The sequence below is a fragment of the Cetorhinus maximus genome, chromosome 13 (genome assembly GCF_964194155.1).
Source record: "Cetorhinus maximus chromosome 13, sCetMax3.hap1.1, whole genome shotgun sequence".
Classification (NCBI taxonomy): domain Eukaryota; kingdom Metazoa; phylum Chordata; class Chondrichthyes; order Lamniformes; family Cetorhinidae; genus Cetorhinus; species Cetorhinus maximus.
The window spans coordinates 37543906-37567159 of NC_135891.1; the positions used below are offsets into that span (position 1 = coordinate 37543906).

Consider the following 23254-nt stretch of genomic DNA (forward strand, 5'->3'; position numbering starts at 1 on the left):
ATGATCATACCCTTCTCAGATTTGAAATAATAACATAAGAAATAGGAGTAGATCATTAGGCCCTCAAGACTGCACCACCATTCAATGCAATCATGACTAATCAACCTTAGTGCGTGAAGGTGGACTTATCTCCATTACCATCAATTCCCCCAGTCCCTAAAAATCTATCGATTTCTGTTTTAAATATACTCAACAACTGACCATCCATAACTCTGAGCAAAGAATTCAAAAATTCTAAACACTTGAGTGAAGAGTTTTTTTTCTAATCTCAGTCCTAATGCCTGACCTCCTATTCTGAGATTGTGGCCCCAGTTCTGGACTCCCCCACGGGGAAATTATCCTCCCAACATTTAGTGTCAAATCCCTAGAGAATTTTATGTTTCAATTAGATCATCACTAATTTTTCTAAATTCTAGGGAACATAGGCCCCGTTTTGTCAACATCTCCTTAAAGGACAATCCTGTCATCCCAGGCATTAGTGTAGTGAACCTTCATTGCATTCCCTCTAACGCAAGTATATCCTTCCTTAGGTATACAGTGCTCCAGGGCGTGGTCTCACCAGACCCTTAATTACTATAGTCAGAATTCTTTACTTTTAAATTCCAATTCCTTTGTAATAAAGGCTAACATACCATTTGCCTTCCTAAGTGCTTGCAGTACTGCATGTTATCTTTCTGTACTTTTTGTACAAGGACACCCAGGTCCCTCTGAATACCAACATCTCCATATGTCTTACTATTTAAAAATATTCTGCTTTTCTATTTTCCTAAGTGGATAACTTTATGCTTCTCTGCATTATACGCCCATATGCCATGTTCTTGCTCAGTAACTCAACCCTTTCGAGTCTCTTTTTGTCCTCCTCACAGCTTACATTCCTCAATATATTGATCTAGAAAACGATCTTATACACTCCTTCTCCTCTCAGCCTATATAAAGATTAAGTCCCCATGATTACCTTATTACTCTTGTTATATGTGCTTCTAATTTTCTGATTTATACTCTGCCCAATGACATAGGTCATCCACCCAAAACACTTACTGCTTCTCTTTCCATAGATGCTACAAGACCTGGTGAGTATTTCCAACATTTTCTTTTTCTATTTCAGATTTCCAGCACCTGGAATATTTTGCTTCTATATCTTTATTGAACACTGTTTCCTAAGTGTGGTGCAACCACAGGAATCATGAAGCCACAGCATAGTTCAGTACAAATTTCTAAAAAGTGAGTTCTGCAAAAAGGAAGCACAAAAGGAAGATGGAATGGAAGGAAGGAAAGAAGGATTTAAAAGGGCACTTTTCACCTCAAGACGCCTCAAGTGCTTTTAACCAATGGATTCTTTCTGAAGCAGGCCACCATTTTCATGTAGGCAAAAAGCAACAAATTTGTACACAACCATGTCTCTCAAACAGGAAATGAATGGATGATCAAATAATCTGTTTTGGTAGTCTTCCAACACTAGGATTTTTTCCTTATCCACTATTTTTACTCTTTTGATCTGAAGGCATGGATTCCTTGCTGCTCTACAGCTGATGCTTTATCATTGTGGCCATGTCTTACATGAGAACCTAATCAAGGAGTGTCAGCAAGAAAGTGATTGCAAAGCCATTGCAGCAGAGCTCAATCCTAGCAAACATGATGATTAAAAGTGTCTTTTCTGGTAGTAGACAGAGAATTATTGTTGAAAATTCACAACCTGAAACATTAACTCCAGTTTCTCTCTCTCCACAGATGCTGCCAGACCTGCTAAATATTTCCAGCATAATCTATTTTTATTTCAGATATTCCAGCATCCACAGTATTTTGCTTTTGGTTAATTATGCTGCAATTTATAACTTTCCTAATCATGCAGTGAATACACTTCAAAATTTCCTATTTCAGCCCTTGAAAAAGCGTTTCAGTTTCAGAATTAGATTTTTTAAACATTCTTAAATATGAGTCTTCAACTGAGTTTCAGTTTCACGTGCAGTGATCTTCAGCTACCGCTTAACAACCATAGTACAGTCTTCAGACATCCTTTTGAGTTTTCTAATATCCCACACAATGAGAAGCTGTTACTTGGTTTCTCATTCTAATAGTGTCCCATGGAAAATTTATTCAACAGCTTCGGGCAAAGCAAATACAAATGAATGAATACTGTATGTACAGATGCCCTGTGAAGATAGATTCTTTCTACTGTATTGGCTCCCAAAGTAAAATAGCTTGCTGATATTTGAAACTGCACACAAATTTTCCAATTTGGTTAGGTAACGTAGGGTTCTAAAACCTTTCGTCTTAACTCAGCAGCGTGCAATGTCTTCTGCAGCAAGGGCAGGTTGGGGTGCAGGGGGAGGCAGAAATAAATAATGAAAATTCACGAAGGTAAAAGGGGAGGAAAGAGAATGCTCATTCCATAACAAACCCTAACAAAGATGTAGACAAAGATAAAATAATAAAAAAGGTCAAATCCTTCTATTTGAGTGCTGACTGCAGAAGGTTAGAAAAAGGATAGAGGAGGATCCAGATGACATGAAAAATGCTTTAAAAAAATCTCCCTTGCCTTCTTCCATCACTACACTGGTTCCCATTTTGTTCTAGTGCTGCTCTAAGTGGTTATTTAGTGGGGGATCTACAATTTGGATTAATAGTCCCTCAGATTTTCCCACACTTATTTAATGTTCTTAGCTGTTTTGTGGCACAATCCCTTACTGGCATGACATACACCAATACTCTGCAATCATATAATACTTGAGCACACCCCACATTGGAACGTAATAACACACTGTCAATGGGAATTAAGGGATGCTAATAAATGATTGTTCAGACAGATGGGATTTAAGATTTTAAAATCAGTGACAGAACTAGACAAAGGACTTTAGGGAGGAAGTTGCACAGTAGGACTGAGACAATTCAAAACTCTAGTAAATGATGCTACAGAGGGAGAAATAGATGCACTGAAGGTCAATGCCAGATAGCTAGAGATGCAAGGTTAGAATTGGCTGTAGAGACGGAGCGCAGTGACGTTGTGAATTTGTAGATGACAAAGATATTAAATTTGATGAGTAAAGGGGAAGGAAACGATTGTAGGTCCACTTGAGCAGAAGTGCCAGACAAGCAGGCTTAATGCAGGGCAGGATGTGAGCAGCAGAATTCTGGTTAAGTTGGAGTTTATGGAGGCTGGAGTATGGGAGATAAACAGGGAAGGCTTTAGGGAAAATTGTCTTAATGTGTGAATAAGGGCTCAGTGAAAATGAAGGCAGTGGTAGAGGTAGGCAATGTTATCAAGATGAAAGTAAATAAGTGTTGGTGATGGATAAGACACAGTTTGGAGTACAATTTGAAACAAGATGCTGAGGTTGCACAAATTAGATTGGAGCGTGTGTGAGGATTCAGAGAGGGATGGTACTAGCAACGGTGTACTTTTTTGCGGTGGAGAGCGGGAACCGAAAACAATAGCTTTTTGATATATTGGGAGAAATTTGGGGTTCATCAAGTTCTTAATGTCAGACAGGTAGTTGTAGGGATAAGACAGTGTTGAGAGGTAAATATGAGTGTCACACACTGATCTCATGAGTTTGAATGATGTCTTCAAGGAGAAGCTGTAGATGACAAAGAGGAGCAGGCCCATACAGCACCAGAAGCTGCCATTTGAGATGCATTTTATGAGAGAGGAAATTTGGAGGAGGATGGTGCGATCAAACATCATTACATATCATACAGGTCGAGCATCCTTTATCCGTAAATCCAAAAACAGAACACATCCAAAAACTGCACTTTTTTTTTAACCTCATCGACTTTTATCACGGGAAGTCTAGTTGTTAACCTTGCAGGGATTTTTGTGGTAAACATGTCAAAAAGAAACTTATTATAGGTACCCTGTATTTATTAGTCAGTGATGCATCTTACTTCCTTAGCCCTTTTATTTACTTTAGACTATAGCTAGCTTAGGCTATTGGAATGCAAGTTTATATGCAGCATCTGAAAACCAATATTATCTGAAATACAAAATGCAATTGGCCCCGAGGTTTCGGATAAAAGATATTCAACCTGTATAATATTAACAGCACAGAAACAGGTAATCCAGCTGAGCAGATTCATGACAGTGTTCATGGTCCACATGAGCCTCCACCCACTCCTTCATTATTAACATATCATTCTATTCCTATCTGCATGTTTGACAAAGTCAAATAGGACAAGAAGAAATAACATGCCAAGGTTGGTGACTTTGACCAAGATGAAATCAGTTCTATGAGAAGGGCAGTGCGAACAAAAGTATGAATGTTCGAGTACCTGAAGAGCCAAGAGAGGGCAGTGACAGGGCAGAGGTTGAAGAATGCAGGAACTAACTATTTGGGGATAATCAAGGACATCTCTCTACATCACTATCTCCCCTCAAGGACAGTCTGAGGGTCCTCCGTTTCTTTCTGGAACAGAGGCCCAATCAGCTCCCAACCATCAGCAGCCTCGTCCACCTGACTGAACTTACTCTCACATTGAACAACTTCTCCTTTAACTCCACTGACTTCCTTCAAACGAAAGATGTTGCTATGGAAACCCATGAGAGTCCTAGTACAACGCTCCTCGGACTGCTGTTCTCGCCGCATCTTGAGATCCACACTCAGTGCTATGCACCGCTATATGAACACATTCAACCTCTCCCTCCAGCAGCACCGGCTCACCCTATCTCTAAGCTGTCCTTGCCCCCAGTTTCATTTTATTCTTCGACTCATCCGATGCCGTAACAAGAAACTTTGTCTCTTTCTTTCAGATGTTAAGGAACGCAAGCTCCAACAACTCATTGATACCAACGCCAATCTAGGGCCCTCCACCCTTTCCCATCCCTCAGACCCCATCCCATCTTCTAATCCCAGCCCCTGCCGTGTATTCACCATACCCCCTGACCTTCCCCTCTTTGATGCTGAACATTCAGTACTCAGCAAAGGACTCCGTTTCATACCCTTACGCCCTCACCTCAATGAATTCTGGGCTCGGCACGTTGCTGAACTCTTCTTCCACCGCCTTCATCTCCATGCTCACTTCTTTGGGCAGGAGTCCTTCCCCCGTTCAACGGATCCTTTCACCCACCTCCAGTATTCTCCCTCCACCTAGACCCCTCCCTCTGGCCTCTTACCTGCTCTTGATCTTTTCATTGAGAACTGCCGGCGTGACATCAGCCGCCTCAATTTCTCTGCTCCTCTCATCTACTCTAAACTGTCTCCTTCTGAATTTGCCACACTTCATTCTCTCAGGTCCAACCCTGACTTTGTCATCAAACCTGCTGACAAAGGTGGTGCTGTTGTTGTCTGGCGTGCTGACCTCTACCTCGCAGAGGCTGAGTGCCAACTCACAGACACTTCCTCCTACCTCCCCCTGGACCATGACCCCCACCACTGAGCATCAAGCCACTGTTTCCAGGGCTGTCACTGACCTCATCTCCTCTGAAGATCTTCCCTCCACAACTTCCAACCTCATATTATCCCAACCTCGGACAGCCCACTTCTACTTCCTCACCAAAATCCACAAACAGGACTGTCTTGGTAGACCGATCATGTCAGCCTGATCCTGCCCCATGGAACTCATTTCTTCCTATCTTAACTCCGTTCTCTCTCCCCTTGTCCAGTTTCTTCCCACCTACATCCACGATTCCTCTGATGCCCTACATCATATCAACAATTTCCAGTTCCCTGGCCTAAACCACCTCCCCTTCACCACGGACGTCCAATCCCTCTACACCTCCATCCCCCACCAGGATGGTCTGAGGGCTCTCCACTTCTTCCTTGAACAGAGGCCCGAACAATCCCCATCCACCACCACTCTCCTCCATCTGGCTGAACTTGATCTCTCACTGAACAATTTCTCCTTAAACTCATCTCACTTCCTCCAAATAAAAGGTGTACCCGCATGGGCCCCACTTATGACTGTCTCTTTATGGGGTATGTAGAACATTCCTTGTTCCAGTCCTACTCAGGCCCCCTCCCACACATCTTTCTCCAGTACGTCGATGACTGTTTCAGTGCCACTTCATGCTCTCCTCTGGACCTGGAAAAATTTATTAATTTTGCTTCCAATTTCCACCCCTCCATCACTTTCACATGGTCCATCACTGACACTTCCAGTCCCTTCCTTGACCTCTCCGTCTCAATTTCCGGTGATAGACTGTCCACCAATATTCATTACAAGCCCACCGACTCCCACAGCTACCTCGGCTACATCTCCTCACACCCTGCTTCCTATAAAGACTCCATCCCATTCTCTCAGTTCCTTCGCCTCTGTTGCATCTGTTCCGATGATGCCACTTTATGGAAAAGTGCTTCTGACACGTTTTCCCTCTTCTTTAACTGAGGTTTCCCACCCATGGTGGTTGACAGGGCCTTCAGCCGTGTCCAGGCCATCTCCCGCACCTCGGACCTCACACCATCCTCTCCCTCCCAGAACCATGATAGGGTCCCCCTTGTCCTCACTTTTCACCCCACCAGCCTCCACATTCAAAGGATCATCCTCTGCCATTTCCGCCAACTCCAGCATGATGCCACTGCCAAACACATCTTCCCTTCACCCCCGTCAGCATTCCGTAGGGACCATTCCCTCCAGGACACCCTGGTCCACTCCTCCATCACCCCCTACACCTCAACCCCCTCCCACGGCACCTTCCCACGCAATCGCAGAAGGTGCAACACCTGCCCCTTTACTTCCCCCTCCTCACCGTCCAAGGGCCAAAACACTCCTTTCAAGTGAAGCAGCGCTTCACTATTTTTATATATATATTTTTCCACCTATTTATATTACTATTTTTAAAATTTATTTCCATTCTTTGTTTTATCCCCAACTTTTAGCCTATTTCAATCTTTTTTCCCCACACCGTCCATTCCCTCCACCCCCACTAGGGCGATCTGTCACTTGTTCATCCTGCTTTCTACTCTTAATGTCACCATTAGCACCTCCTTTAGCCAGTATCACCACCATCAACACCCCTTCGACCTTTTGTTTATGACATCTTTTGCAATCTCTCCTTTGCCTCCACCTATCACTGGCCTTCTATCCAGCTTCACCTGTCCCACCACCCTTAAACAGTACACATTTCACCACATTTCTACTTTAGTTCTAAAGGAGAGTCATACGGACTCGAAATGTTAACTCTGTCTTTCTCTCCACAGATGCTGTCAGACCTGAGTTTTTCCAGCAATTTTTGTTTTTGTTTCAGAGTCCTAGTATGTCAGTCTATCCATCTTTTTTCGGTCAAGTGAAACATTCTTTGTTCCAGTCCTACTCGGGTCCCCAACCTCACGTTTCTCCGGGCACACTGGTGACTGTATGAGTACCGTTTCCTGCTCCCACCCTTTTACTTCCAAATTCCATCATTCCCACACCTTCATATAGTCCACCTGCAGCACATCCCTTCCTCAATTTCTCCGTCTCCTTTTCTGGCCATAGGCTATCAACTAATACCATGAGCCCACTGACTCCCACAGCTACCTTGACTACACTACCTCTCACCATGCTTCCTAGAAGGACTCTATTCCATTCTCCCCGCTTCAGTCTCTTCATATCTTTTCCAGCAATACCAGCTTTCATACCAGTCCTTCCGATTCTACTGAGAGGATTGCCACCGCCACCTCCACACCCACTGTGGCTGACAAGGCCCTGAACCACGTCCATTTCATTTCCCACGCTTCTGCAATAATCATGGGCGATTGAAATCTTCATATAAATTGGCCAATTAAATTGGCAAAGGTGACATGGAGGATGAGTTCATAGAGTGCATTTTGGGCAGTTTCTTAGAACTAGCCAGGAAACCGGCTATTTTAGACCTGGTAATGTGTAATGACACAGGACTAATTATTTACCTTACAGTAAAGGATCCTCTAGGTAAGGATGATCATAACACAATAGAATTTCACATTCAGCTTGAGGGTGAGAAATATGGGTCTGAAACCATATGAAGACAGAGTGGCTAGGCCAAACTGGGAAAATAGGTTAAAAGGTAAGGTGGTAGAGAAGCAGTGGCAGACATTTAGGGAGACATTCCATAACTCTCAACAAAAATATATTCCATTGAGAGAAAAAGAATCCATGAGAAGGATGCACCAACCATGGCTAACTAAAGAAGTGAAGGATGCAAACTGAAATAAGATGACATATAATGCAAAGGTTAATGGAAGATTGCTGGTTTCTAAAATTTTCCCAAAGAATAACTAAAAAATAATGAGGGAGAAATTAGAGTACGAGAGAAAACTATCAAGAAATATAAAAACAAACAGTAAAAGTTTCTACAAGTATATAAAAAGAAAAAGATCAGCTAGAGCAAGTGAAGGTTCCTTAGAGAGTAAGACTGGGGAATTAATAAGGGGAAACAACGAAATGGCAGTAACTTTGAACAAGTATTTTGTATCTGTCTTCACAATAGAAGACACAAAAAGCATCCCAAGAAGAGTAGAAAATCAAGAGGCAAAAGGGAGGGAGTAACTTAAAACAATTATGATCACTAAAGAAAAAGTACCAGAAAAACTGATGGGACTTCAGCCAGAAGTACCGAGTGGATGATTGATCTCGGCCTCTTCCTAAGGTCCTCAACACCACAGATGCCTGTCTTCTGCCTATTCAATTCACTCCACATTATCTCAAGAAGTGGCTGAAGGCACTGGATGCTGCAAAGGCTATGGATCCTGACAACATCCTGGCAATAGTACTGAAGACTTGTGCTCCAAAACTAGCCGTGCCCCTAGCCAAGCTGTTCCAGTACAGCGACAACATTGGCATTTACCTGACAATGTGGAAAATTGCCCAGGTATGTCCTGTCTACAAAAAGCTGGTCAAATCCAATCCAACCAATTATTGCCCCATCTGCCTCCAGCAAAGTGATGGAAGATGTTGTTGACAGTGCTATCAAGCTGCAATTAGACAGCAATAAGCTTCTCACTGACACTCCGTTTGGATTCTGCCTAAGGCCACTCACTCCTGACTTCATTATAGCCTTGCTCCAACCATGGACAAAAGGGCTGAACTCAAGTGGCGAGGCGAGACTGGCTGCTCTTGACATCAAGGCAGCATTTGATCGAGTGTGGCGCCCCGGTACCTGGCAAGATTGAAGTCAATGGCAATCGGGGAAATGTCTCCTGTGGCTGGAGTCATACCTAGCACAAAGGATGTGGTTCTTGGAGGCCAATCATCTCTGTCCCAGGACACCTGCTCCAGGAATGAGTGTCCTAGGAACAACCACCTTCAGCAAGATCCAGACAACATTCAGGCTTAGGTTGATGAGTGGTAAGTAACATTTGCTTCATCAATGACCTTCCTTCCATCATAAAGTCAGAAGTGGGGATGTTTGTTGATGATTGCACAATGTTCAGTACCATTCGCAACTCCTCACATACTGAAGCAGTCCATGTCCGCATGTAGCAAGATCTGGACAATATTCAGGCTTGGGCTGATAAGTGGCAAGTAACATTTGCGCCACACAATTGGCCAGGCAATGACGATTTTCAACAAGAGAGAATCTAACCATCCTCTCTTGACATTCAGTGGAATTAGTGGTGAATTCAACAATGCTAGTAACATCCTGGTGGCTTACCATTGACCAGAAACTGACCTGGAGCTGCCAAATAAATTATTGTGCCTACAAAAGCAGGTCAGAGGCTGGGAACTCTTGTGGTGGGTAACCTACCTCCTGACTTCCCAGAGCCTGTCAATCACCTATAAGGCACAAGTCAAGAGTGTGAAACTCATCCAGGTAATTGGAGAGTGTATGGCTCCAACAACAGTCTAGAAGCTTGAAACCATCCAGATCAAATCAGGCCACTTGATCAGCACCCCATCCACCAACTTAAACATTCACTCTCTTCATCACCGATGCACAGTGGCAGCAGTGTTTCCAATATACAAGATGCACTGCAGCAACTCACCAAGGCTCCTTCGACAACATCTTCCAAACCCGCGACCTCTACCACCTAGAAGGACAAGGTCAGCAGATGCATGGGAATACTAACCACCTGCAAGGACCCCTCCAAGCCACACATTATCCTGATTTCGAACTAAATCACCATTCTTTCCATTCACAGTATCAAATTCCTTGAATTCCCTTTCCAGCAGCACTATGGATGTACCTGCATCAGATGGACTGCAGCAGTTCAAGAAGACCTCACCGCCACCTTCTCAAGGGCAATTAGAGGTAGACAAAAAAATGCTGGCCCTGCCAGCGACACCCAGATCCTACGAAATAATTTTTTTTTTAAAACTAAAGCCCTCTGGAACTGATGGCCTACATCCTAGGGTCTTAAAAAAGGTGGCTGCAGAAATAGTGGATGCATTGGTTGTAATCTTCCTAAACTCCTCAGATTCTGTAAATGTCCCAGTGGACTGGAAAACCACAAATGTAACACCACTCTTCAAGAAAGGACGGAGAAAAAGCATGAAACAACAGGCCCGTTAGCCCAACATTGTCATTGGGAAAATTCTAAAATCCATTAAGAAAGTCATAGCAGAGCAGTTAGAAAATCATAATATGATCAGGCAGACTCAGCATGATTTTGTGAAAGGGAAATTATGTTCAATAAGTTTATTAGAGTTGAGGATGTAACAAATAAGGTGGATAAATGGCTATCAGTAGATATAGAGTATTTGGATTTCCAATAGGCATTCAATAAGGTGCCACATAAAAGGTTACTGCACAAGTTAAGAACTCATGGTATTGGGGTGATATATTAGCATGGATAGGGGATTGGCTAATATGAAACGAGTCAGGGTGAATGGGTCATTTGCAGGTTGGCAAATTGTAATTAGTGCAGTGCCATAGGGATCAATGCTGGGGCCTCAACTATTTAGATTCTATATGAATGACTTGGATTAAGGAACAAAGAGTATTGTAGGCAAATTTGCTGATGATAAGTGGAGAGAGACTGCAGAACGTTGCGGTACAGAGGGATCAGGGTGTCCCTGTACATGAGTCATAAAAAGTTAGCATGCAGGTACAGCAAGTAATTAGGAAGGCAAATGGAATCTTGACCTTAATTGCGAGGATGGAGTATAAAAGGAGGGAAGTCTTACTACAATTTTACACAGCATTGGTGAGACCGCACCTAGAGTACTGTGTACAGTTTTGGTCTCCTTAATAAAAGGGACTTATATTGGAAGCAGTTCAGAGAAGGTTCACTAGGCTGATTCCTGGGAGGAAGGGGTTGTCTTATGAGAAAAGGCTGAGCAGATTAGGATATAACCATTGGTGTTTGGAAGAATGAGGTGTGATCTTATTGAAACAAATAAGATTTTGAAGAAACTTGACAGGGTAGTTGCTGAGAAGATGTTTCCCCTTTTGTGGGAAATCTAGAACTAGAGAGCACAGTTGGGGTGTCCTATTTAAGATGGAGACGAGGAGAAATTTCTTCTCTGAAGGTCATTAGTCCTTAGAATTCTCTTCCACAGAAGAGCAGTAGAGGCTGGGTCATTTAATATATTCAAAGTTGAGCTAGACAAATTTTTGATCTACAAGGGAGTCAAGGTTGTGGGGGTCAGGTAGGAAAGTGGAGTTGAGGCCACAATCAGATCAGCCATGATCTTACTGAATGGCGGTCAGGCTTGAGGGGCAGAATGGTCTTCACCTGAACCTATTTCCTATGATCTTATGTTTTGCTGTTACCACTCCCTCCCAGAATCACAGTAGGATTCCCTTTCTCAGTTTCCACACCAGCCTCCACATTCAATGAATCATTGTCCAATATTCCCGCCTCTTCCAGCGTGTGATGCTACCAACAATTTTCCACTTCCCTCACAGCATTTCGAAGAGACCGCGCTCCCCGCGACTCCATGACCCAATCCTTAAGTCACCCCCAACGCTTTTCACCTTCACCCCCTCCACCTACAGCACCTTCCCATGCAAGCACAGGAAATGCAACACCTGTGCTTCACCTCCTCCTTTCTCACTATCCAAGGTCCCAAACACCATCTCTAGGTAAAATAGCAATTTACTTGTATTTCTTTCAGTTTAGTATATATTTCCTTTACATTGAGATGACCAAAAACAGATTTGGTGACTGCTTTGCAGAATACCTCCATTCAAGCCTGGTTCCAAACTTCCGGTCACCTGTCATTCCACTCCTATTCAGGCCTCTCTGTCCTCAGTCTCCCACATCTGTTCCAATGAGGCTCAACACAAGCTTGTGGAACAGCATCTCATCTTTTGATTACGCACTTTACAACCTTCTGGACTCAACATCGAGCAAGATAGTAATGCATTTACTAACAATTAACTTAATGCTAAAGCTTGACCAAATTACTATTGTGCTTTGAGAACTGAGGACAGTTCTTTTTCTGTTAGAATACTAGAATTAGCAAATTTTATAGTAATCATGCTTTCCCAGACAGTTCTATCAAATTGAACAATGTCATGGTGTTCAGAGATGAAACGGCTGTGTTTTAAATGTGCTAGCAGACCTTGAGAGTTAATAGTTTTGACCACTTCAGTTAAGACACTATCAACTAACAATAGCTGGTGGGCTAAAGATACAAACTCTGCTGGTAGAATGCCAATGTAGCCGAGTCCCGCTGAATATCAGAGGTTAATGACTATGCCAAGCACCCTCCAACTGATGGAAACTGACTGAAGGATGTTTAAAGATGATTGGAACTACCAGGGCAGACTTGTTTAAAAAAAGGGCTCAGCAGGTGATAAACTATAATGACCCAAAACAAATACCAATTGGACGATAAGGTAATTTCAGTACACCATCTAGTCTCTTCCTAGAATGGAGGTATAAAAAATACTGTTAATAAAAGTGTGGTGTTGCAACTGTAGGGAAGGAATGACTTGGTCAGTCAACAACATGAAATTGATTGCTTGCAGGTGTTTGTAGGTATTTCACTTGCTTCATTTTTTGAACAATTTGTTAGTGGTAAGTAGTCCATTGATATATTTCGTGTGAATGCACTAAGGTTGGATAACTAATCCAAAGTTTGAGTGCACTCCATTATTCCCAGTGATTCTCATGTTTGAATCAGAATAAGTGGACCAACAAGTTCTACGATCATTACCTCCATATCTACATCCCGACCCAGCTCATTTGTTTGTTTAATTACTCTTGTTTTTGGACCAAAGTTGTTTGTGATAATTCTGCTTTTTTTCATTCATTCATGGGATGTAGGTGTCGTTGCCCATCCCTAATTGCCCTTGTTCAGAGGGCATTTAAGGGTAAACCATATTGCACCTCTTCTAGATTTGTTGTGTCTTAACTTGTCCCATTATCAACTTTACTTTGCATCATCACCCCTTTTGTCATTTAATGTCTCCTGTTTTCCACCTTATTACAGTCCTTTCCTTTCGTTCTCCCCCCACCCCGCAAACCCACCACTCCTTGCCTCTATAACTGAACTTAATTCTGTTACATTTTTAACCTTCCCCAGATCTGATGAAAGGTCAATATGAAGCTTTAACTGTTTCTCTCTCCACACGTCACCAGATCTGAGTATTTCCAGCATTTTTTATTTTTATTTTAGATTTCCAGCAACTGCAGTATTTTGCTTTTGTGACAGTATATTATTACATCAACATACTATCTTCTTGAATGTGTGTTAATAGAATTTGGAAGCTAAAATGATTATCTTTATATTCCTGAATATAATTAAGGTTGGTGCACATTACATCTAAATTATACAAGTAGATTAGAATGCTATGACAATCTTGTTCAAAAAGTCTTCAATACCCTCAAACTATCCTTATCTAAAATACTCCTATAGGTCCTGCACAATAAAAATCTGCCAGCTCAAAAGTAGATTTATCCTTGCTACTGAAGAATGACTGGCACATTACCTAAATAACCAAGAGCACAGTACAGGGCATTATGTATGCAAAATTTTTTCCTGTAAACATCTCCACTGACGATCAGAAATGCCAAATTAACTGAATTGCTACAATTAGATTAAGCAGTTTCAATACATAGTCTTAACGATAAAGTGGTAATTTTATACAGCATTCTCTACAAAAGCACATTGTATTGAACTCATTGAGCTTTCGAAGAAACTTAATTTCTAACAGCTTGATGTGAAAGTTGTTGAGTATTTCCTAAAGACTGTTTCCTGTAAGTACAGATTTTTACTTATTACTCACCTGCATACCAGCATTTTGAATTTCCATCCTCCATCTTTCCTACCCATGACTCGTTCCAGGAATGAGCAAAATCAACCAACAAAACCAACTGGATTAGTATGAAACAGAATGCGCCAAGTGTACCAATGACAAACAAGGCTAAAGGGAAAAAAAACAAACAGAATTTATAAAAATTGATGTTTAACATCTAAGAAAAGGCATTGCTACTTCATCTCTCCCCTTCTGTCGCTCTTCCCTATACTCCTACTTGATTGCTCTTCCCCTTCTTTGCTCTTTACATTTTTTCCTCTTCCCTATTCTTACACTTCTACCATAAATTTCAAAAGTCAGACCAACAGGTACCATGCAGCACGCAAGCTGGCTCTGGCTCAACTGGGCTCATGTTGTATACAGACCACAATGAATGACACTCTGGATAATAACAAATTAGCAGCGTAGGTGATAGAAAACAAAATTACAACCAATATGAAACAGAGCAGCAGTGGAGTAAGACAGAGGAAAGAGAGAAGGAAAGGTAAAGAGAAAAAAACCCAGAATGCACGCGATAGAGATCAACAATTAACAAGAATCAGAAACAGGGAGACAGATAGAGATAATAGCATGAGGTCTTAATCAGAAAGATGACTGTATTCTGATGCATAACATTTCTAGCTAGGAGCTTTCTAGGTATCGGAGGGGTGTGGGGGGGGGGGGGGGGGGGGGGTGGTGTGTGTGTGTGTGAAGAGAGGTGTGCAGTGGTGGTAATGGAGAAAAAAAGTTGAATCAACTAGTGCATGCAGACACTTCAAATTGCCGGCTACAAAACTTAAAGATTTCTGCGATCGGAAGGGTGGAACACTACAGTTGAATTCAAAAGCTCCTGTTTTGTTTGGTGAGATCAAGGGAAGGAGGAAAGAGAAAAAGGTAACAAGGAAGTGCAAAGCTTTGCCTATTGACTGAAAAACATCTGATTATGTGGCAATGTAGATTGAAATACAACTGATTAACTAAAATGATTCTGGCATCAGTATGTGTTCTTAGAAAAATAAGAAAAGTCACATGCAAGTGCAGGAGATGCTACCTGCCCTTTTACCTCTTCCCAAGGCCCCAAATACTCCTTTCAATGTGAAACAGTGATTTACTTGTACATCTTTTAAATTAATATACTGTATTCACTGCTCACAATGTGGTCTCCTCTACACTGGGGAGACCAAATGCTGACCGGGTGACCACTTTAAGAAACACCTCCATTCAGCCCGCAAGTGTTACTCTGATCTTCCTGTCACTAGTCATTTCAATTCTCCACCGTGCTCCCAGTTTGACCTTTCTGTCCTCAGCCTGCTACACTGTTCTAATGAAGCCCAACAAAAGCTCAATGAACAACATCTCATCTTAAAACTCAGCACTCTGCAACCTTCTAGATTCAACAATGAGATCAACAACTTTAGGCCATCATATTTGCCTCCATTTTGTTTCTTTTATTTTGCTGGTTTGTTTTTATTCTCGTTTCTTTCTGAGATTCATTTTCTTTGCATTTGGACGGTTACTATCCAGCCATTCACACCTCATCTAGGCTCACCTTTTGTTTCTTTACCCATAACCATTCCCTTTCATGTACCATGAAATATTTTGCCACTTAATATCTACTGCCTTCCACCTGATCACAGACCTACCATTTTGTTCTTCCTCGCTCCTTTTCACTTGCTCAAAACCTATTATATTTCCAACTTTCCTCAATTCCGAAATATTAACTCTGTTTCTCCCCCTAGATGCTGCCTGGCCTGCTGTGTGTTTCCAGTATTCTGTTTTTATTTCAGATTTCCAGCACCTGTAGTATTTTGCTTTCATAGGAAAAATCGCAAACGTTTGTCCTGTTCTAAATAATCAATTATCAAGGTTCCTTCCACTATTTAAGACAACATTCTTTTATTTATCTTAACTGATAGCTTAATAAAATTATAAACACATTAAAAGACATCTTACTGGTCTACCTCTTGTAAAAGGTCCTTCAGGGATGTAAAAGGCTCCTACTGTAATAGCTATGATGGCAGCTATTTTGAAGAACCAGAAGCTGTCAAAAGCAAAAAACAAAAGGTTAACAATGAAAACTTTCAAATAAAGCAACTTTGAAAATATATAGATTAACCATAAGGACAAACCCAAACACATCTTGCAGAGTTAAAGGGCTGAAGCTTAACTCCAAAAAACAGGTGGGCTGGAGTCAGGCGAGATGTTATAAGTTTAAAAATTTAAAACCCCAACTTTCAACCCATTCAGTTCCAGGCTTAATGGAGGCAAGACAAAGAAGAAGTTCCCAGGACGAAAGGCTGGCCAATTAAATAATTTAATGAGACCAACAGCCCATGTTTTCATGTTTATCACTGGCCAGCTTTGTCAGCCCTCAGAAAACCCAGCAGTTGAAGCTTCAGCAAGAAGGACAGCTTCCCACCAGCCTCCCTAGCTCCACCCCATCAAGCCAAGCACCTACAATACCAACCCCCTACCTCCAACACCCCCAAGGGTCAGGGATCAGAAGCGCCACCTTCCTCACCACCCCTTGCCAATCCCCATCCCCAGGGTCAAGGATTGGATACCTTCTCCACCCCCCACATCCTCCATCCTGGCCCTTTTAGAATCACATCATGTAAACAGGGCAGTTTTATCAGTTACAAGGCTGGAACCTGGATCAGCAGAAGCAAAGCCTAAAACTATGCAACAGTTTTTACATGCATTGACTTCTTTTTTACTACTAAATTGTGAACAAGGAACATATGATTACTTACCCATTATGTATTGAAGCTCTGGGGTCCCTGCTGGATTTTACATTGATTAAAAGCAGAGCGAAAAGAAAGAAGAAGCCAGCCAATCCAAAGCAGATACGGTAAACTGACTTGTAGCTAACTAACACATCACAGTTCACGGACCCATGAACAGTTGGAATTTGGGTACCAAAGCCATCTTCACAGAATCCTGGAATCTATCAAGAAGAATCATCAAGTTACATCTAAATTGTAAGTTAACTGAATGTTTTCTCTTTTATATGTTTTTCATTATACTAGCTTATGATCAGGTGAGAAAAGGTAGAATAGCTCCCCTCCTTGTCTGACCGCAACAGGTTTTTTTTTGAAGAATATGTTTGCCAATTGAGTGAGGGTTTAACAGTTTACTTGCTGTGACTGTAAATGACAGAAATGGACATGTTTCCTTGCAGGTTTTTAAATAGAAAATAGTGTTTATTGTACTTGCCCTGTCTAAAAAATAATAAAACTTTCATGCACACATGCATTCAGGTTTCTCTCTCACACACGTAAGTTAGAGTGGGAGGCCGGATTAAGCAATCTTTTTTAAAGTACAATAAAAGTTAAAGGTATATGGGTCTTGTAGATTGATGACTTGCATGGTTTCAGGCTGAGTTTGATGGACCCTCTGGATTCAGTGTTGAGACGATTTAAATATGTTAACTGATTATTTATATCTGTTCTTATGGAGTCAGCAGCTGCTGGGCTTATTCCTGAGACGCTGCCTGCGGTGCGTGGCTGGTAGAACATCAGACAGGGCTCAAGCCTGCAGGCTGAGTGAAGAGGGAGAGAGTGTATCCCACTCAGGGGTCCTGCCTCTTTTGCTTCTATTGTGTGGCCCGAGAAAAGCAGTTTCTTAGAACAGAAGAGGATTAGTGGGCTCATCACATGATCCCTCCCCAACTGTCCAGTTACCCAAACAGGGTCACAGCTAGTGGATAAAAGGTGCATGGTTTCAACTTTTATTAGATTATGGCTGGAAGGATTCCTCTTTCAGCCAGAGTCTACTGTCTGAAGTGATTATGTCTAATGGCTTATATAGAAACAGAAAACGCTGGAAAAACTCAGCAGGTCCAACAGCATCTGTGGAGAGAGAAACAGAGTTAACATTGAGTCCATATGACCCTTCTTCACCCTGAAGAATTGGGAGATGACAAATACTGTTCAAGAGAGAAATATGAACATATTATAAGAAAGTAAGTACACCTAAAACAGGAGTAACAAAGTTCTAGAATTGCACCTTCATCCCCTCCTCAAAACCTTGAATCATCTGTCTTTGCAAATTACCATCCCATCGCCAACCCATGTACAGGTTCTAAGCAGTTAGCAGTCAATGCAAAAACGTACAAATGGATAAGAGCCTGGCTGAAAGAAAGGAACAGCAAACACTTGTATACCTGGAGAGTAATATTATGGTGGGATGGCAGGCGTTGGTGGTGGTGGGGGGGGGGGGGGGGGGGGGGGTTTTTTTTGCATGGAAATGACAATGACCAAGAAGAGCACATCAGGATTCAGTGCTGGGTCCTAGCTCTTTCTCTGGTACTTCCAGGACCTGGACTCAAACTCACCCTAAAAATGGTCAATGCAGATGACTCAACGGGAGCAGCCTGGGTTCTGTATAGAAAGTTAGAGAAAATGGGCAGAACAGTAAACATACAATCCGAGAGAGAAGTGTAAGGCATTGGAGGGAAAACAAAGTTGACATACTCTCTGTACTCTATGAAAGGATTATGATTGCTGAAGGCATGGTTGAAAGACATTTGCAGGGAAGTGACCAAGTAGGAACCTTACATGCTGAACAGTGTGGGAAAGGTTAGCCAGGATATTGCCTCCAAATAAACTCAAGAGTAAGACATGGGGGCTTAGTTTAAACTGAAATGCAAATACAGGACTCACATTAGGAAACATTTCTTCATGCAAAAACAAAATCAATAATTAGATTTCAAGGAGTAGTAGAAGCAACAATTTCAGTCATTCTGGTGCCTACTGAATGGTGTGATGAAGGGCTGTCAATTATATTTTTCAGATGGATAAACTAAATTGGACCAAATAACCTTCCATATCATGACCTTGTCAAGTGAGTATTTTTAAGGCAGAGGTGGATAGATTTCTGGTTAGCAAGGGGGTGGTAGGTGGGATGCAGATTTCAGGTTACTATCAGATCAGCCATGATTTTATTAAATGGCAGAGCAGACTCGAGAGGCTAAATGGCCCACTCTTGCTCCTTGTTCGTATGAGTTATGGAAGGACCGTCATGTTTGATATAGGTACATACTGTCAACTCAAAATTACATACCTAAGGAATGTGATAATGTGTGCATTTCTGGATAGTTTGCAGTAAATATATTTTTGGAATTAGATGAATTCTAACCTACAAACACCAACATTCAATGGTGTTTCTAATCAGGACAAAGTGGATACCATGTCAACATTTCCAACTTCCACCTGACTTCCACCATTCCCATCTTTGGTGATCTACCCAAAAGGGAGAGCTCCAGTTTATTGTCCAACTACTGATCTGTTTATTTTACGTGTTACATTGTGTTTTAGACCTGTCCCCAGAAAATATTAATACAAATTAGTCATAACATTATTTATTATCTACAGCAAACTTGAAAAATACCATTTCTCAGATTTATCACAAATGAAATTAAGTAAATATAACTTAGTCATTCGGTAGTACAGAACTCGAGTATTGCTGAAAGAAAGAGACATGCTGTCAAAGATTTTCGTCTTGCGCTCATCAGGACAGTTTACAAGAATACCAATAGTAAAGGGAACAACAATTTATACTGCATGAGAAGAGAGTGCTGATTGAAAAGCTTTGACATAACTTGTGTGAATGAGCTAAGAATGCCAAGGATCTTTAAACTTAAACATGGTTCTACGTGACAATTAGGGAAAATAATGATCCATATACTTTTGTACCCCATCTACCTAACACGGATGACGTGTAATGCAAATCATCATTTAGAGATAAACAGTAACATTCAAAAATGAAAAATTAATGCTTTCCATCAAAAGGGGTTACAGCACTAGTCACTTCATGTTCCTTCTACTTAGGAATAATTACATAAAACATACCTTTTTCAACTGTGTTTCCATTCCAGGTACCAGCATAATACAAGCCACAAGAGTGCCCACAAGTAGAATGAATGCATAGATTAATCTAGTCACTGTGGAATTCCTGCTGTTGGGGCAGCAGGTGCACAGCAGACAAGGAGCACTGCTGCACAGACATGGCACCTATGAGGCAATATTACAAACAGAAGTATTACAAATAAATAATTCCTTAAATCAATTCAAGTTGCAACATTCATAAAACATGCTTCAACATCAAGATACACATCTGCATCTTACACAGTATTTACAGATGAAATAACTAGCTTGGGGTGTGGAGATCTGATTCGCACATTCAGATCCTATCACAGCATACTGAAGCTTCAATGAACTCATTCCCACATTTCTCCTTATGATGATTATGGTCCAGAAATTTCAGAAAATGGTAAGTGGTACCTTTATGGTATACACACAAGATCATAAGAAATAGCAGGTGTAGGCCATTTGGCCCATCGAGCCTGCTCCACCATTCAATAAGATCATGCCTGATCTGATTGGAGCCTTAACTCCACTTTCCTGCCTGCTCCTGCTCCCCCACCACCTTTGACATCTCCACTGTAGATCAAAATCTGTCTAGCTCAGCCTTGAATATATTCAATGACCCAGCCTCCACTGTTCTCAGTGGAAGAGAATTCCAAAGACTAGCGACCTTCAGGGAAGAAATTCCTCTTATTTTTAAACCAAGCCCCTAGTTCTAGATTCCCCCAGGAGGGAAAATATCCTCTCACTATGTACCCTGTCTATTCCTCTCAGAATTTTATTTGTTTCAATAAGATCACCTCTCATTCTTCTAAACTCCAATGAGTATAGGCCCAATCTGCTCAACCTTTCCTCATAAGGCAATGCCTTCCTCCCAGGCATCAGCCCAGTCAACATTCTCTGAACTGCTTCCAATGAAAATATTTCCCTCCATAAGTAAGCAGACCAAAACTGTACACAATACTGTACTCTTAATGTGGTCTCACCAATGCCTTGTACAGTTTTAGCAAGACTTCCCTACTCTTATACTCTATCCTTCTTGCAATAAAGGCCAACATTCCATTTATCTTCCTAATTACTAGATATACCTGCATACTAACTTTTTGTTATTCATGTACAAGGACACCCTGTTATGCAGCCTTCTGCAGTCTCTCTCCATTTAAATAATACTGATTTTCTATTCTTTCTACAACTGCAGACAACCTCACAATTTTCCACATTATACTCCATCTGCAAAATTTTTGCCAACTCACTTCATCTATATCCCTTTGCAGACTCTTTGTATCCTCCTCTCAATGAGCTTTTCTACCTATCTTTGTATTATCAACAAATTTGGCTACAATAATCATCCCCTTCATCCAAGTCATTAACGTAGGTTGTAAATAACTGAAGCCCCAGCGCAGATCCCTGCAACACTCCACTCGTTACAGTTTGCCAACCTGATAGTGAACCATTTATCCTGTTTTCTCGTTTTCTATTATCTAGTCAATCCTCCATCCATGCTAATATATCAACTCCAACATCATGAGCTCTTATCTTGTGCAGTAACCCTTTCAAGTACCTTATCAAATGCTTTTTGGAAATCCAAATACACTACATCCACTGGTACCCCTTTATCCACCCTGCTTGTTACATCCTCAAAAGAAATCTAATAAATTTGTCAATCACAATTTCTCTTTCAAAAAATCAATGAGTCCTGCCTGATTGTATTATGATCTTCTAAATGTCCTGCTACGACTTGCTTAATAATAGATTCTAGCATTTTGCCAATGACAGCCATTAAGCTAATTGGTTTATAGTTTCCTGCCTTTCTTGAATAGAGGACACTATTACTGTGGTACAAAGTTTTCAGAAAATTATAGTGTAAGCGAGTAAAGAGTGAAGCCTTTACTTATGCCAAAATTTCCTGGCATCTTTTTTACTGTGAACCTCCCCAAAATAGAGAGAATTCACTTTGCACGACATCACCATTCCTTAAAAAGATCAATGGTGATGTCCAATTTGCTGTACAAATCGATATCCTTTATCTGTAAATCCGAAAACTGAACACATCCAAAAACTGCACTTTTTTTTAACCTGACCGACATTTAGCGCAGGAAGTCTCTGACCCGAGCCAACACGAACCTCACCGACAACACAAGACCTTTAGCGGAGGAAGTCTCTGACTCAAGCCAACACGAACCTCACCAACCCCACAAGACCTTTAGCACAGAAAGTCTCTGACCCGAGCCAACACGAACCTCACCGATCACACAAGACCTTTAGCGCAGGAAGTCTCTGACCCAAGCCAACACGAACCTCACCAACCCCACAAGACCTTTAGCACAGAAAGTCTCTGACCCGAGCCAACACGAACCTCACCGATCACACAAGACCTTTAGCGCAGTAAGTCTCTGACCCAAGCCAACACGAACTTCACTGACCACACAAGACCTTTAGCGCAGTAAGTCTCTGACCTGAGCCAACACGAACCTCACCGACCAACCTTTAGAGCGGGAAGTCTAGTTGTTTGGCCTCACTGTTTATCTTGTAATTTTTGTCCACACTGTTCACCTTGTGAACCCTCTCCTACAAGCTGGATCACAGATGGCGCCACGGATGGGAACTTATTACAGGTACCCCGTATTTATTATTCAGTGGTACATCTTGCTTTTCTAGCCATTTTATTTACTTTGGAATATAGCTATCCTAGGCTTCGGCCATTATAATATAATTAGGCCTAGGCCTATATGCGATACCTGAAAACAAAAATTATCTGAAATCTGAAACACAATTGGCCCCGAGAGTTTCAGATAAAGGATACTCGACCTATATTAATACTGATTTGATAACCATTGCCGCTTATGGACTGAACTAGATTGGCAACGGTGACCTGGCAGCAACAAGATTGCTCCAAGATCATTTTCCTTAAAATATAAATGTCTTTTTACTGAGCTTTCCTGATCTATTTAGATAACGTAAAACTATTTGGGTTCTGGACATACTAGCGACCTAGAATTTTTCCTACTAAGTGAAGTTAAATTTTTTTCATGGCCATTTAATGTTTGTATCCATTCACTGATGTCTGATTACTTAACAGTGTCAGTCAGTAATTTAGAACATTGATCTGTTTAGAAAGTTTGGATGACCATTCAGCTGCAGTGCATTCAGACAGTGATATTTGAGAAATGAATTATTAAATAATTATTTCCTAAAGATTCTCCATTGAATGTTTAATATATTTCAAGTTCACAGGATGAGTGCTTTGAAGCGAATTTGTCCACCAAAATATGAAAATAATTACAAATTAGAAGTCTTCAATTAGTTCAAG

At 41.4% G+C, this 23254-nt stretch overlaps 1 protein-coding gene across 1 annotated transcript in view; it reads right to left on the reverse strand.

Annotated features, from left to right (window-relative positions):
* LOC144688554 (serine incorporator 1-like) overlaps positions 1 to 23254 on the reverse strand; it is a 37404-nt gene that overhangs the window by 11532 nt on the left and 2618 nt on the right. The window contains exons 2-5 of the mRNA XM_078555281.1: positions 19930 to 20091; positions 16831 to 17024; positions 16039 to 16118; positions 14069 to 14206 (exon numbers count right to left, since the gene is read on the reverse strand). Coding sequence (XP_078411407.1) covers positions 14069 to 14206; positions 16039 to 16118; positions 16831 to 17024; positions 19930 to 20091 — 574 coding nt within the window. The remainder of the gene's footprint in view (positions 1 to 14068; positions 14207 to 16038; positions 16119 to 16830; positions 17025 to 19929; positions 20092 to 23254) is intronic.